General features: G+C 52.7%; 1 protein-coding gene across 1 annotated transcript in view; it reads left to right on the top strand.

The window, feature by feature from the left end:
- The window catches only part of NRG2 (neuregulin 2), a 178,756-nt gene that overhangs the window by 148,529 nt on the left and 13,487 nt on the right, over nucleotides 1-16,740 (top strand). Inside the window, exons 4-5 of the mRNA XM_029941179.1 lie at nucleotides 8,259-8,379; nucleotides 14,757-14,815. Coding sequence (XP_029797039.1) covers nucleotides 8,259-8,379; nucleotides 14,757-14,815 — 180 coding nt within the window. The remainder of the gene's footprint in view (nucleotides 1-8,258; nucleotides 8,380-14,756; nucleotides 14,816-16,740) is intronic.

The following is a 16,740-nucleotide window of genomic DNA, read 5'->3' as shown; positions in this document are numbered from 1 at the left end:
GCAGACCCTGTCCTGTGTCGTGAGGGGTCCCCCATTCTCAAAGCTTCTCAGGCTCCTGGTCTCCCTTGCCACGATAGCTTATAGTTCAAGTCTCCAAGTCCTGGTCCATCTTCTTTCTGGATCTTTCTCACATCTGTACGTCCCATTCCAACCCTGCCTTAGAGGCAACCCAGCCACCACTTCATTTTGATTCACCTAAACCATAGTAGCCTCTTAAGATGCTTTCATCTCGTCATCCCCTACACCCCGCTGTACCACAGAACAGGGCCTTTTTCCTACAACCCAGCTCACACCAACTTGGCCCAAAAGTCTTTCCAGCCCTAGCTGTCTCAGTCCCTTACAGTTCATTCAGATTCCTCCTCTTATGCCATCTTTCTGAGGCTCCCGTCCTCCCTGACCCCTTCACCCCACCAGTGTCACCCCCAACTCAGACCTCACTCCCAGGCCGATTCTTGGCCAACTGTGGTCTTGTGTATTTCCTGAATGCTGTTAGGTCTTTTTTCAAATCTCATACTGTTGAACTTTTTGTGCAAGCGTGACCTCCACCATGGGATGATGAGCCAGGAGTGAGGATAGCAAGGATGATGCCTTCTCCCCGGGAGTTCCAGTAAGAGCTACTGTTTACGGAGAGCTGCTCCATTCCACACTGTATCCTGAGCCCTGACAAGCCCATGGTGTATTTTATAAGTTAGGAGACTGAAGCTCAAAGCGGTTAAATATTGTGCCCCAGGTCTAACTGATGGTTAATGAGAGTGCTATACAATGTAGAAGTAGGTAGCAAACACTAAGACCCTGAGCTCCGTGGGGTTATGTCTAGCCTGACTGCCATTCTAACCTCAGGGCCTAACACAGTGCCTGGCTTATAGTAGGCACTTGGTAAATAATACAGAAAAAGACTCTAATCTGCTCCAAGACCTTTACTGAGTCCCACAGGCCCCAGTGGAGGCACCTGCCCCCCACCACCTGCTCCTCCCAACTTGCCCCAAGCCCAAGAAAATGGACCCTGCACCTGTCACCTCCAGCCGTAGTGGGCAGACATTCTTAGGTCCGCTTTGAACTTTGTTTATTATTCAAGATTTTCTTGGTTAGAAAGAACTGACAAGAACCCAACTTAAAGTTACCTTAAGGAATTGATTTATTACTTTATGAAACTGGGAAATCCAGAGATAGAACTGACTCCAGGTACTCAGAGTAGGGATCAGGAGACTCTCTCCCACTAGGTGTTGTCCTCATTCTCTCCTACTACAACAGGGGCTTCTCCCATGTTTGGGGAAGAAGAGGCCATGGCCTCAGACAGCTCCAGGTCGATATCACCCCGGCCTCCCGCCCAGAAAAAAAGAAAGAGCTTTGTCTCTTAATCCACTCATATGATCACAAAGATGGACACCAACTGACCCAGCTTAATTCATGTGCCCGTTTTGGCCCAGCCACTGTGCTCAGGAGATGCGGTGGAATCCTTGCCAGGCTCATATGTAAGCGGAGTTGGAGTGATGGCCCTGCCAAAACTACACAGGGTTACTTTCCTAGAGGGGGGCTGTTAGTAGAGGAAGAGGGAATGGCTGCCATGCGGAAAGCCATAGGAGCGCCCTCTCTCCTGTGTGGTGTTTGGGGTCTGAGGCTGTAGACCATTGAGGAGCGGTCAGGTAAGCAGCAGCCCCACCCCACGCAGGGGCTTCTGTCAGCCCTTAGCAGCCCCTGTTCTCATCAGTTAAGGAAGCAGGCACATGGAGGTTTGTGCGGCCCTGGGAGCTTGCCACAGGGCTCCAGACCCCTCCTCCCTCCTGCCCAGCAGGAGAGCAGCAGGGCAGATAGGCAGAGGGTCCAGAGCTTTGGTGAGCTCTGTGTTTGGAGCTCTGCCGTGCAAGCCTGGGAAAGTTCCTTCACCTCGCTTATCTTCCATCTGAGGTGGAGCCCGAGGATCTGTAGACCCTTTCCCTATAAAATTCTAGGATTCTCAGTTAGGTACTCAGGACCGACATCCTGTGGACCTAGCCACCACTGCCCATGCGTGCGAACACACACACACACACACACACACACACACACACACACACACACACCCTCTTCCGTTGCCGTGTTCAATCCATGGAAGACCCCTTCCCTTGACACGGGGCAGTGAACAGGGCCACTAGAGGGGATTAGAAAGATTTTTACAGGCAGAGATGCCCAGGCTCCTTGTTTACCTGTGGAGCCCAGAAGACCTGCAGCAACCGCGCCCTAGGGAGGAGGAGGAGGAGGTGGAGGGCGGGTAGCGGGCAGCTGTGCCTGCCCCCCTCTGACTCATCCCAAGGTGGGTTGGCTTGGCCCGCCCGGGCCCCAGGGAAGCCAGGGCTAAGGGGTGGGGTGGCCAGAAGAGGGCACAGGAGGACAGCAAGGAGCAGGGGCGGCTCACGGGGCATCACCAGGACTCTTGGCTCCCTGCAGAGCTTGAGGCTCCTTCCTCAAATTAGAGCAGAGCCTCCTTGCAGTCACAGCTCAGCCAGCTCACAAGAGACTGCCTTCCTGGTTGCCTGGGAGGAGGAGGAGTCAGCAAGGAGTGTGTGGTGCTTTTAATAAAAACAGTCAGCTTGGTCCGACCCATCTGAGTTAGAGAAACCAGCTGCCTCATCCCCAGCTGAAAGATCTTGGGAATACCCCAGGGGGGCTGCTTCAGTCCTAGGATATGGATCTGGGCCTAGCTTCGCCCCAGAGTGCAGGCAGGTTTGACCTGGGGTGTCACAAAAGGGAAGTTCTTTACTGGGGAAGGAGTTGCGGGGGGGGGGGGGGGGGGGGGGGGGGGGGGGGGGGGGGGGGGGGGGGGGGGGGGGGGGGGGGGGAGTGAGGGGAGAGACGCTTAGAAAGGCTGGTTGTTTAATCACACACATACACACACCTGCCTTACTCAAAGACCCTGCTGTAAGCTCCGGGAGGTCATAATCTTGGCTCCTAGCCAGGTCCCTCAAAGTTCCTGGTAGGAAGCTAAAACTCAAATTCAGAGCACAGGCCTGTTCTAACACATAGAAGAGGAAAGAGAACAGTTTTACCCACAGAGAAGGGGGCATACTGAGCAAGTGAGAAGGAGCCTTGAGAGAGCAAGATCACTTGAGCTGCGCCTTGAAAAATAAGAAGTTTCTCCCTGAGTCAGTGGTAAAGAGTGCTTGAAGTGGCAGCCAGGAGACAAGCTCTGTCCCCCAGCAGCTCCCCTCCTGGCCCTTCCCTTTTCAAAGCCTCAATAAGCTCACGCCCACCAAGATACTATGGCTGATAGAGGCCTCCTGGGTTTACCCTTTCAGGCATTTTTAATTATAATTCCAATATAGTTAGCGCGCAGTATTGTTAGTTTCAGGTGCGCAACAGTGATTCAACAATTCTTTACCTTCCTCTGTGCTCACCACAAATGTACTCTTCATACCCTGCACCTGTTTCACCCATCTCGCACCCACCTCCCCTCTGGCAACCACTAGCCTGTTGTTCTATATATTTAAGAGTCTGGGGGTTTTTTTGTTTCTTTTTTATTGTTTCTTGAATCCTGCATATGAGTGAAGTCATATGCTGTGTATGTTTTTCTCTGACTTATTTCACTATGCATTGTACCCTCTAGATCCATCCAAGTTGCAAATGTTGAGATGCCATTCTTTTTTATGGCTGAGTAATATTCCATTACATATCTATATATCACATCTTTTCTATCCCTTCATCTATAGATTGATACTTGACTTGCTTCCATATCTTGGCTATTATAAATGTTGCAATAAACATTGTGCACATCTTTTTGAATAAGTGTTTTCATATTCTTTGGGCAAATACCCAGTAGTGGGGTTATTGGATCACGTGCTAGTTCTATTTTTAATTTTTTAAGGCATCTCCATATGGTTTTCCAGAGTGGCTACACCAGTTTGCATTCCCAACAATGGTGCACACAGGGGTCCTTGGCCTCCACAACCTCACCAACATTTGCTGTTTCTTATATTTTTTGTTTTAACCATTTTTCCAGACTTCTTTTGAGAGAGAGAGAGAGCGAGCACACAAGCATGCAAGCCAGGGAGGGACAAGAGAAAGAATCTTAAGCAGCCTCCATACTCAGTGCAGAGCCTGATGCAGGACTCAGTCCCGCAACCCTGGGATCATGACCCAAGCCAAAAATCAAGAGTCTGACGCCCAACCAACTGAGCCACCAGACTCTCCCTCTGGGTATATTTTAAAAAATAAAAAATATATTAGGTATAAATTACATATAAAATTCACCCATTTAAAATATACAATTTAGTGGCTTTTAGTATATTCACAATGTTGTATAGCCATCACCACCAATTCCAAAATATTTTCAGAAACCCTAAACCCATTAGCATGCACTTCCCAATCCCTCACCTTCTGGCAACCACAAATCTTTTTCTGCTTCTACAGATGTACTTATTCTGGACATTTCATGTAAATGGAATCCTAATACATGACCTTCTGTGGCTAGTTTCTTCCATTTAACATGTTTTGGAGGTTCATCCATATTGTAGCCTGTGTCAGTACTTCTTTCCTTTTCGTGGCTGAATAATATTCCATTATATGGATATAACATCTTTTGTTTATCCGTTCATCAATTTGCATTGTTGGGTCATCTGAAGTGTTTCCTCATTTGGGCTATTATGCATAATGCTGCTAAAATATTCACGAATATGTTTTTGTGTGGACATAGGTTTTTAATTCTCTTGGGTATCTAGGAGGGCAGTTTCCTGTAACTCTAGGTTTAATTTTTTGACGAACTATCAGACAGTCTTCTAAAGTGGCTGCACTATTTTAAATTCCCACCAGCAATGTAGAGAGATTCCAATTTCCCCACATCTTTACTACTATGTATTATTGCCCATTTTTTTATTATAGCCATCCAATTGGGTATAAAGTGGTATCTCACTGTGGTTTGATTTTATTTCCCCCAGTGATCTGCCAGGAATATTTGCACTATTTAATAGGAGCTAATGCTTTAGTCTACAGACAAACATTCATCATCTGGCCAAGTTGACCAGGCTGGCTCTTGGCACGGTAGTAGAAGCCACCTTACTCTGAAGAATCAGATGTTTGTTTGCTCATAACAAATATTTGTTAGGCACCCTATTACGGGCTAAGCACTAAACTAAATACTGGAGTTCATTGGTAAATAAGACAGACATGGACCCTGCCCAGATGGTGCTTACATTCAGGTGAAGGAGCTGGTCATTTAATTGTTGGAATAAGTACTATAAAAGTGCAAGTGTATGCAGCTAAGAGAAAGTAAGGGAGGAGCCTGGGCAGTAAGGGAGGAGTCTCCGAGACACTGATATTTTGAAAGGCCTGGACAGGAAGACACCTGGCTAATTAGAGGAGCTGGACTGAGCCAGTAGAGTATGAATATACTCTGAGAGGGATAGGACATGAAGTGGGGGAGGAGGGGCACCCACATGTCTAAACACTAAGGGGGGAGGCTGGAGGACTTTATTCTGAATGTAAATGGAAGCCATTGGAGGGTTTTGATCATGGAAGTGATTGGCCACTTTTATATATTTTAAAGATCACTTTGACAGCAATGAAGCAAAAAGATGAGAGATGAAGGCCAGAGTGAGAGCAGAAAGACCTGTGGAGGCAGCTGCTCTGGTCATCCAAGAAAGAGACCATGGAGGCCTGGGCTGGGGACCAGTAGGGACACATGGACAGAGCCTCGTGAGGAGGTAGAAAGGCAGCCTTCAGGGATAGATGGATAGGAATAATAAAGGAGGAAAAGAAACTAAAGATGCCCTCCAGGTCTTTGGTTTGTGCTGCTCAGAGCAAGACTGGGGAACAAGTGGATGATCAGGAGCCCCTCCTGGGGAGGCGTCAAGGGGGCAGCCAGACTCTCCAGTTTGGAGTCCATATGTCATCTTCACTTCCCCAAACACGGGAGAACACAGTGAAGAAATACAGATATGCTGACGAGGCAGTGTAGACAAGCGGCCTTGGGAGTCCGTGTGTGCGGAAACACACGTGTGCATCTTCAGTGCGGAAATCCTCCTGGTGGGAGCCTCCCCCACTGGCAGCACTGGGCTGCAGGGACTTGGGAAGGCCCTGCCAGCAGAGCGGGTGGCCTCAAGTTACTTCTGAGGTGGAGAGGCCTGTGTTCAGCCCACCCCCCAAGCCCCTCTGTGACTGGCTCCCCCACTGCCCACCCTTTTTGCCTTTCTGGGCCCTGGCCGAGTCCCCATGATGACAAGGTTCTGGCAGCCCCGGCCGTGCATCCCAGCTGAGGCCCCGTCTTGCTTCAAGAGCCGTCCTCTGCCTCCCAAGGCCTCCATGAGCACAGACATGCATGTAGGCAGCTGTGTCCCCACCACCATCCTCACTGCTGTCACTGCTCACTCAGCACAGAGCTGGGCAGTCTCTGCCACCCACAGCTGCAGAGGGAAGCAAGCTGGCCCGACACGCCTCTGCCTCAGGCAGCGCCCACAAGGGGCCCCAGGCCCCTGGTCCACACCATGTTTGCATTCGTCTGATGTTAAGCCTCAGTGCTGACATGCTCTTCCACAAGGGACTGGCTGGCTGGAGAAAAGGCTCAACCGGGCATCAGGAGCCCCGAGGCCTTGTCACAACACACACCGTGGCTCTGGACAGGCATTCCCCTCCTCTTTTTCTTCCCTCCTCCTTGGCAGTGTAACTGAAGGGCAGGGAAACCTCTGGTGTCCCCTAGAGCAACGGATTTGATAACTTGCACACAAGGTCACCTCATCTCTCTTTTCTGTCCCTTTCTTGGTTCCCTGGGTCTCCCTGACCCAGGGTGAGCAGAGACCAGCAGAGGCCTCCTGTCCCTGCCAGCACGCATGTCCCCGCTGAGCGTGGGTGGTGTGATGGCCGGAGACCTCCGTAGGGGTGGGGCTCAGGGAAGCCAGAGCAGCAGCAGGCATGGTGTGGAGGGGAAGGTGGGAGCTGGCCCTGCCCGCCGGGTTTTATCAGCAAGCTCCTCAGACATATACAGAGGCAGAGCTGTGTATACACTCGCGGTCCCCGCGCTCCATCTGTCTCCCACATGTCTAAACACTAAGGGCGCCAAGTGCCTGCCCTCCTCCTCCTCCTCCTCCTCTCAACCCCATCACCATGGGGAGGGGGTAGGTAGGGACTTGGTACCCCAGGGGAGACAGGAGCACCTCAGGAGGCTGGTGCTGCTGCTGCTGGGTGGGAATGAGAGACCCTCGGAGCCCCAGAGGCTGAGGGACTAGCCGCTCTGGATACACAGCCTCAGGAGTTAGCTTCCAGATGAAAACATCAGGGGCAAGACTTTTCACTTGAAACCAGCTTTCTGGATGGCATGTGGGTGAGCAGAACATTAGTGATGTTCATGTATCAAGTGAATCTGATCAATCCGATGTGCAGGCTGGGTCAGCAGCCTCAAAGCCCAGCCTCGCTCTCACCCAGTTTTGACATCCCAGCCATCATACAGGCCTCTCCCAAGCCCACCTCCTCTCCAGCAACCCGACGTCCAGGATTTATAGCCTGCGCTGTCGAGGCCTGGACGCGCCCTTCAGAGGCAACAGCTGACTGGGTGGGGGAGGACGGGGCTGCCTGGTGAGAGCAGATGCAAAGAAAACCCTGGGCTGGGCGGGCGCCTAGCCTTCTTAGGAGGCTGGTCCCCTCTGGGACAAAGGAGGAAGACATGGAAGCTAGGATTCTCCTCGCCTGTCTTTAGATTTAGAGACTGTGTCTAAAAGGTGCCATTCCCCTCAAAGCCCAGCTCCCTTCCAGCCACCCCCTGGGCTCCCCCAAGAGGCCAAGCACTGCAGATTGATAGACGTCCTCTCCCTGCACCCCTGCGACTTGTTCCCCAAAAAGATATGTCTGATCCCACCTGCAGTGGAGCCCCCAGAAAGGCAGGCAAGACGGGTGCTTATTCCAGCACACAGAGACTTTTCTGCTAGCCTCTCATTCCTTCCCAAATAGAGCAAATCTTCCTGGCCTTTGGCAATTTGCCCAGAGCACAGGTGCAGGGTGGTGCTTGGCAAAGGGTCAGAGCTCTTGGTGACCTCCCCTGGGCCTTGCTCATGACCAGGAGAGACCACCAGACCTTCCCTCTCCAGCTCCTACTGCAGTTCCTGAGCTTCCAGCTTTGAGATGGGCCTTGAAGGGCCATGAAGGGCCATGAAGGGCCATGAAGGGCCATGAAGGGCCATGAAGGGCCATGAAGGGCCATGAAGGGCCATGAAGGGCCATGAAGGGCCATGAAAGAGGTGGTGCCTGGGGCCCAGAGGTGGTCTCAGTGGGTCACTGGCACGTCTCTCTCATACCTCCAGTGAGTACCACCCTGTCGTCATGGTCGGGACACGCCCGGAAATGCAACGAGACCGCCAAGTCCTATTGTGTCAATGGAGGCGTCTGCTACTACATCGAAGGCATCAACCAGCTGTCCTGCAAGTAAGTGGCCAGTGGGGGTGGGCATGGAGGCCAGACTAGGGTGAGAGAGGCTGGGACAGAAGTGGAGGGCAAAGTGAGCTTCACGCCACTGACAGGGGATCCCCCAGAGGCGTAGAGAAGATTTGCCCCATTTCCTAGGCCTTTCCGAGAATAGAGGGAGATGTAAACTCTAAAGGGCTCACGGCTTCTGCTGTGCCAGTTTCTCAGGCCCCTGACCACCCCATCTCCCCGTGTCCACCCTTTCACTACCACCTTTTAGGGAGATGGGGATGCCAGTCTATGCCCTAGGCGCTGGGTTCGCTCTCCCCTCCCTTCGTCTCTTTCCCCCTTCTCTCTGCACCACCCACCCCCACCCCCACCCCCCATCTCTCAGCAACTCTTCAAACCGTGTTCTGATGAACATTGCCCAGGGTGTGTCTTCTCCAGCAGTGAAGAGCCTGGCAGGGTCAGGCAAAGCACAATTCCCAGTGCCCTAGGTAGTGGAGGGTCTGCTCTCAGAGCCTTGAGGGGAGACAAGGACTCTGCATCCGGTGCTCACCTCAAGACCCAACCACTCTCACTGCCTCGTGTCCAGATATGCCCTGGGGGCTGCTTCTGCCACTTCAGACCCTAGCCCCTCTCTAAGGGGTGAGGGGACACCAGCAAAGACTCCACTCTAGGTGTAGCCCAATGGGGAGGTCAAGGTTAAGAAGAAGGTCAAGTTGGGGCTTCTCTACCCAGCAGGATCTTCATCCTGCTCCCCTTAGCAAACTGCGCAGATAGGAGCACAGTAACCCAAGAGGGCTTGTTCAGGTCCAGCTGGGTCCTATTCAAACAGCCAGGCCCACAGCTCCCCCTGACAGGTTCCCTGGGTGTATGAGGAGCTGGAGGGAGAGCTTGGTGAGGGCCGTACAGGTTCTGGCCAGATCCTGAGGAGGGGGAGGGGGAGGGGGAGGGGGAGAGAAGGGGGCACTAGTTAACTTTGGGTTTTCAAAGCACCCCAAGCCTAGGACCCTGGCAAGGTGCCATGGTTGCCCCATTCCCATGGCATGTGGGCAAACACCACCAGAGTATTGGTAGAAATTCAGAGAGGCATTTGACCTCCCCACAGACAAGGCAGATTCAGCACCTCTCAGCTCTCCTGCCTCTGGGCTCCAGCTCCAGAGCTGCACCCCCTACTGACTACAGCCTTAGCCAAAGTTCCCTCTACCTCACAAGGTGATAATGAGGGGCCCATGCCTCCTTGACACTCTCCCCTCAGGTGCTGGGCTACCTGGGCTCTGACTGCCAGGCTGATCTGTGCCTCTTTCCCCAGTGAGCCTCCTTTGCTGGCTTACCCCCTCTCCAGCCCCACCCTGAACCTGCTGCCATCCCCCCTTACTGGCCCTCCCCCCCATTCCGAGTTTGTAACAGCAGCAGGTCCCCCAGGGAAGTTCTCAGCCCCTCATCTTTCCCTCCTCCTGCCTCTAGGAGGCTGCCATCTTAGTGCTAGAGACCATGTGGAACATTCTAGCCTTAAAAACACTCTGAGCTCTCTGCAATAGATCTATAGAAAGTCGTATGGGTTCTGGAGTACCTCACAGACATGGCCCAGCCCTGTAGGCCCCTCTCTTATCCCCCAACACACACAAACACACACATGCACACACCATGCCTTTCCTCCTCCCTAGCCCCTTGGACCCTGGAGCGTGGAAGGAATATAGCAGCATCACTGAGATCAGCCCTGGCTCCAGGCAGGGAAGGTTTCAGCCACCCAGGACAGGTGCCAGGGCTGCAGAGGACCATGGGATCACAGGGCTCCAGTCTAGCATTTAGTGTGGAAAAGAGTGTGATGAGCTTATAAGATTCCACAGGGTCCTGTACCCCTAGGACCCTCTGAGACACCCCCCAGTTGAATCTGAGAGAAACAAAGGACAGGAGCCTAAATTATTACGAAGATGGTGTCCTGTGTCCCCTCACCAGGGCAACTGGGATTCCCTGCTTAGAACTTGACCTTGGTACCCAGAACCACCACAGCCCCATTTCAATCTGCCCTAGGTCAGCCCCAGCCAGGGCTCCTGGAACCAACTTCCCGGACTCCCTGAGCCCTCAGGGGAGATCGCTTTCAGGAGGGCAGGTCCTCAGAGCTGTGCTGGAGAAGGACAGGGGGGAGGCGGGCAGGGCGGAACCCAGAGGCCATTCTGGGGGCGGGTAAGCCGGGAGGGAAGGGGGGGGCAGGCCTCTTGGGATTCCTGATGACACCTGAATGGAATAAAAAGGAAAGAATATAGGAAACAGAACTCACGTCTTACCATTTGTGCTGTTTGTTTACTTTTTATTTTGATTTTTTTGCATTTCCGCTTAGCTTGGATAATGAAACTAGACTGGTCAGTTTCATTCCAGTTTCTATAAAACTCAGTTTTCCTTCCTGGTTTTCTGACACTTGTTGTTGTGTATTGGTTCAGAGCCCTACAGGGAGTGTTGGAAAGCAGGCACACTCCGTCCCTCCTGTTTTTCTGGAATTCAGAGCCAAAAGAAACAGTGTCACTGATACTGAATTTTGTTTGAAAGAAAACTTAGGGGGATTTGAAAATGGGGGTCCAAATCAAGGTGACTGTCTCCTGTCTGGGCCAGACAGGGGCCTCTGCACTTCTTCTTGCTGCTTTCTCCTCTTCTCTCCGTGTTTTTGTAGAGCACGGTTGGTGCGTGACTCTTGGGGACTGGTTCAGGGGATGATGACAGAACAAGACTCTTTCCAGCCCTGTGCACATACCAGCGGCATGCCTCCCTTTCCCATCGAGCTCATCCCTCCCCCCTTCTGCTCCCCTCCGCCCCACCCCATGTTCAGGTGGTTCCCCATCCCATCCCCATCTGCCTGCTCATCCTTTCCACCCCACCCCTCATGAGGCCAGAGACCCTTCACCCCCTCCAGTGCTCGGGGCACACCCTCATATCCTTCATCCTCCTCCTCCCCTGGGTGAGGGCAGCACACATGGCATTATCCCCAGGCTACCAAAAGGAGAAACTGAGGCCCGGGAGGTGGGTGGGAAAGCGGGGAGGCAAAGTTCCAACCTGTCACCCCAGATACAGCCCATGGGCTCTCCTCTCTGCCCCTGTATCACCTCTGCGCTTCTCCAGCCCTGGGCACAGACCTTCCCCTAGTCATAGCTGATGACGTGGGGGAGAGCTGAGCAAGCTATGACCTGCCGCTCCTTCTACTCTGTCTGCTGTGCCCCTGAAACTCAGAGTGCCAATCCCTATTTCAGTGGGAATTCACTACTGCCAGCCACCCATGCGGAGTCAGACCCCATAGGTTTACGTAGCCTGAACCCCATTACACGGTCCTGAGTACAGGCCAGCAAGGCTGTAGGCTCCCTCCCAGAATCTTCTCTAGGGAAGCCTCGGGCTCCTGGATGTGGCTCATTCTCAACAAGCAGGAGTAAGGCAACCCCAGGAGCCTGCTGGAAGGATCTAGTGCCCAAAGAACAGTATGGGGAGCCAGTCCCCCGACCCCCTGCACTATGCCCATCTCCCACTGCCTTTTCTTTTGTTCAGCCAGTGGGGAACACACATCCCATGGCAGGAAGATTAGGACCATATTACATAACTCCAGGGGGGCACATTCATGTTATAGACTGTGTCCATGGTGCCACCTGGGGTTGTACAACTCAGTGGCCATGAAAGATCTGAGGATGCAGTGGGGGCAATCCAAGCAGAGTGTGGGGATGAGGGACTCAGGGATGTGCTTAGTTATCAGTCTCCCAAGAGCCATGGGACAGCATCCCTTAACTATCGGCAAGGAAATAAATTTTCCCTTTGCTCCTCCTGCCCCTGCACTACCCCATTCTCTTACACACACACACACACACACACACACACACACACACACACGAGCTGGGCTAATCTCAGACACTGGACATTGTCAAATATATCTTATTCCTTTGAGAATTCCAAAAATCATTTTGGTAATTTTCTGGGTCTTTATTCTCCGTCCCCGAATGTGCTGCTGCTTTAAAAAAAAAAAAATCACTTCTCCCCTCTAGTCCCCATCCCAAGTGGACATCAGTCTCTGAGAACTGAGGAAGGAGAGCTGAGCCTGACTGGAGCTGGTTGGGAAGCCATAGGCACGACCTCCATTTTCCTGGGGTGGGATGCTTAGAGAAGGATTTATTGACAAGGTGTTAGCCGCCTCCTCCTCTCCCTCCTCTCCCTCCTCCTTGAAGCCACCCTGTTCAACAGGATGAGCGTGCATCAAGTTCCCTTGTAATCACCTTCCCTCCACTTTCTTCAGACACACTTCCCAGTCCCCAGCCACTACCCAGGGGCTAGGCATACTGACACACACTGCCACCACTGCAGGGACTAGCCTCCTGCCTCCCTTGAGGGAGATGCCTCCAAGGCCCAGAGAAACTCCAGCTGTCTGCTCACCAGCCATCCCCATCCCCCAGCTAGATTGGGGCTAAGGAGGTTTCTGTGAGTGTCTATCACAGCCAATGGCAGCCGTCCGCTATAAGCTCACGAGGTTGCTACTTGCTGGTAGACACGAGAACGCTAAGAGGTCGAGTACTCTCACCTCTTGAGGAGGTTTACTGATTAGCGTTGCACAGTGACCTATTAGTGAGGAAACATTGGTGATGGGGTTACCTAATTTCCTAAGGAAAAAGAGGCAGAGGCAGCCTAAGCCCATCTTTGAGTAGGGGAATGGGGGGAGTGGGGTGGTCAGTCTGGCCCTATCTGTAAGCTTCCCTTAGGGATCTGGCCTTTCTGGGGTTAGGAGGACAGTGCTGGGAAGGTCTCCCAGAAATCTGCAAGACAGGGACTCACTTGAGATGAGAGGGGAAGCTAGGGAGAAGAAAGTGTACCCGCGGGTTAGGACAAGGTCAGGGAGAGAGAATGGGGGGTGCTCTATAGCTACTGAGGAGACAGCCTGGAAGAGCGCACTCCCACCCGACCAGGCAGTGATGGAGGAGCAGGTCATGGGGAAAAGACAGGCGCCCAGGCAGCCAGTAGACCCCTAACTGGAAGAAGCTTCAGGGTCCACAGGAAGCCTGCTGCAGCCCTCCCCGCCCCCAATTGTTCTTGCCACTTAAGGGTAGATGTCCTGCATCTGGCCTTGGCAGGCCAGGTTTGAGATGTTGGTAATTCCGGCTCCTCCCGAGCCTCACCTGTTCCCCACTAAGCTTCCCCCGCCCCCATGTGCATTATTGCCCTCGGGAAGCCTTCCCCAAACCATGTTCACAAGGGTTCCTCAAAAAACGTCTTCCTTGGTCAAATAAATTTGGAACATACTGGAATATTTCAAGCTCTTTCCTCCTACAAAACTTTTCCTAGCCTTTCATATGCCAGTGTGCACCACAACTCCACAAGGAAGTCTAGAAACAGATTCCCTCAATTTATTTGGCCACAGAACCCTCAGAGAACAGACGAAACCCCTCCAAGGTCACTTTTGTCATGGGCACACAGTCTGGGAACAGCATTCCAGAGTTCTCCTTTGAGCTCCCTGGGGGCTGTTCCATGGATGAGAAAACCTGCCCAGGGCCCTGGAGAGAACCCTTTGTTAGGGCCTGGAAGGAGTGCCTTCCCAGAACTTGGTATTCTGGAAGGCTCCCGGTATCCTGCCTGACCGCCTGGCACCAAGGGGCTAACATTCTGGCTTCATGGGACCCCAGGCAGGTCAGAAGGGAAGGCTCACAACCACAGGACAATTGGGCTTTAGGGTCCCAATTTCCCCACCCGCTTCCCTGAATCATCTTCCTCTCCGCCCCACCCCTGCCCCCCACCACCCACAGAGCAACACTGAGTAGAGAGATTTTGGAGATTTCCGAGCCCTTCCCCCAGCCCCGACTCCGGCCCCTGCAGCTGAGTGTGCCCTAGCGCCCGACTTGGTTTTCTCATTCATCACTGTGCACTTTGATTTCTAACCTGAGCCTCGCGGATGATGCCAGTTTGTTCTGTGATTTTTCCCCTTTTCCTTCTCCAGATGTCCAAACGGATTCTTCGGACAGAGATGTTTGGAGAAACTGCCTTTGCGATTGTACATGCCAGATCCTAAGCAAAGTATGTTTGAAGATACAAACACAAGTCCCTGCTCCTTAGAAAGCTTCTGGGTGCAGTCCCCCCAATGTAGGGCATAGGGCCAGGGGTGTTGGTTGTTTTGATCTTTGGCTGTTTTGTTTCGTTTCTCTTTTTTGTATTTTGGTTTGTTCTTTTGTTTTGTTTTGCTTTGTTTTTCATTTTTTGGCCTAATCCTTGGGTTTAAAGTTCAGGGCTGCAGGTAAGGGGCAGTGTGGCAAGGCCAGTACAAGCGGTAACGGTGGCAAGGAACCCAGCTGGCATCGGCAGGAGCCCGTGCCGGGGTGTTGCAATGCCTATGTCTTGCTATCCTGGCTCTCTCTTTCTGGTTTTCTTTCTTTTGGTAGGTGTCCTGTGGGATACACCGGGGACAGGTGTCAGCAGTTCGCAATGGTCAACTTCTCCAGTATGTCTCTTTCTTCTATTTCTTTTCCTCCCTGGTGACTGACAGTCTCCCTGTGCGGGAGGGACGGGGCCTTGCTTAGCCTGACTAGAGGGAGCCTCGGGGGAGAGGGGAGAGTGGTAGTGTCCTAGGCTCCTCTTAGTCGTCAGTGCTCACTAGAAGCCTTTTTGGAGAAGACAGATGTACCCCCTGCTACCCCCCACCGCACCCAACCCAACTTTTGGCTGCACGCAGTAACGGCCCCGAACTCTCTTTGCAAGCAGCAAGGGGCTGTGCTCAGGCCTCTAGAACCACTTCTGAGGTGGGCAGCCTGGCCAGCAGCGAAGAAGCGTTAGCAGGGCCCTCGCTGCTTTTTAAAGCCTGTCTGAGGACGCCAGGTGCTGACAGGGCGAGGCAATGAGTATGTGCACCTGTGTGCCGGTGTGTTTGAGAGACAAGTTCTCAGCCTGTCTTTGGGTCTGGCCAGAGTTTGTTTGCTTTGATTTGGGGCGATGGGGGAGAATGGGGAAGGGGGTGCTGAGGGAGAAGAAGCCCCAGGGCACTGGTTTCCATGGAGGCTAGAGGTCAGAGATATTTATGTGGCTCAAGGATGGGGTGGGATGGGGGTTTGCTGCCTGCTAAAACATAGAGGAAATGAGGATTCAAATGATAATTCAAGGGATAATTCCAGGCCCTCTCTGGTCTGAGTCCCCACCCAGGACTCCATTCCCTTCCTTTCTTCCACTTGTGAGGTTGGAGCTTCTGGTCTGCCTAGTTAGCTGAAAAAAAGAAAAAAATGCGAGCCTTGCAGCAGAAAGATGAGACCCTAATTGTAGAGTGTTTTATTCGAGGCTGGGAACAATTTCTTCAAGTGTCACCAGGTGGAGGCGGAGAAGAGCAAAATGCCCCAGGCCGGCCATGGACTCCATCTGGAGCCCACCAGTCTGTTGGCCTGCAAGGCAGGACACTGTCCCCCCAGCCTCCAGAACATACTAGGCCCCTGCTCAGCCCACCAGACCTCCTCCTCTCTCAGGAGGACAGCTGGGTCCCATGAAGAATTAGGAACTAAAGTGATGGTCCCTGAGCACCAAGAGGTAGAGTTCCAGGAGAGGCCAAGAGCAGGACCCAGGGGGTCCTTTAGGTAGCCCTTTGGAGAAAAGTAGTTTGTGAGTTTGGGTCTCAGGGTGGAGAAACGAATCTACCCACTCCTTAGACCACAGCACAAAAGCCTAGAAATCATCACCTCCTTCTCCCTGCTAGAGCCTGGAAGCCATGACTTAAAGAGGAAAGTAGGGGCCCCAGGGCAGTGGAGGCTGGTCGGCGCAGAAGATCGACTGTCTTCACAGTGTGTGGGAGGTAGCACTCTCCTCAGGCCCCTCCAGCTAAAGGCCAGGGAAGAAGGCTGTGGGGATAAGAGGAGAGCTCTGGGCAGGGCATGTGGTCCAGAATTCTCCAGAGCCCAAGCTCCAGGAAGAATTGCAGAGTCAGATCCAGCCCCACCTATGGAAGACCATAGGTCAGGAAGGGCCTCAGGAGGGAACAGAGCAGCCAGGCAAGGCTAAGGACCAGGGGAAAGAGGCCATGAAGAGCCTATTCCTTTTAACCCTTAGGCCTGGAGTCTCCCTGCCTTATAGGACTGTTCTGGACAAGGAGTCCCAACCATCCCCGAATCAGACGAGCAGAGCCTCCAAAACTCAGCCATTGGCCAAGCTTCTCTGCCAGCTGGGCCGCTTCAGCTTTCAGCTCAGAGCTACTTGATGGGTCCACAGTTCCTCAGGACCCCAGAACAAGTCTAGAAGTGCTGCCACAGGTCTCTCTGCCAAGTGTCATCAGGATCATTGCTGTTACCTTTCCGTAAAGGACTTACAGTCTTCAAGCACTTTGCCCAGTGCACTGTTACATCAGAAATTATTGAACAGGTGGTAGAAAATGCTACCTTTAAGTATTTG

The sequence above is a fragment of the Suricata suricatta genome, chromosome 6 (genome assembly GCF_006229205.1).
Source record: "Suricata suricatta isolate VVHF042 chromosome 6, meerkat_22Aug2017_6uvM2_HiC, whole genome shotgun sequence".
In the NCBI taxonomy this organism is placed as follows: Eukaryota; Metazoa; Chordata; class Mammalia; order Carnivora; family Herpestidae; genus Suricata; species Suricata suricatta.
Note: the sequence above shows the minus strand (reverse complement) of the source record. Positions and strands in the feature narration are given on the sequence as shown.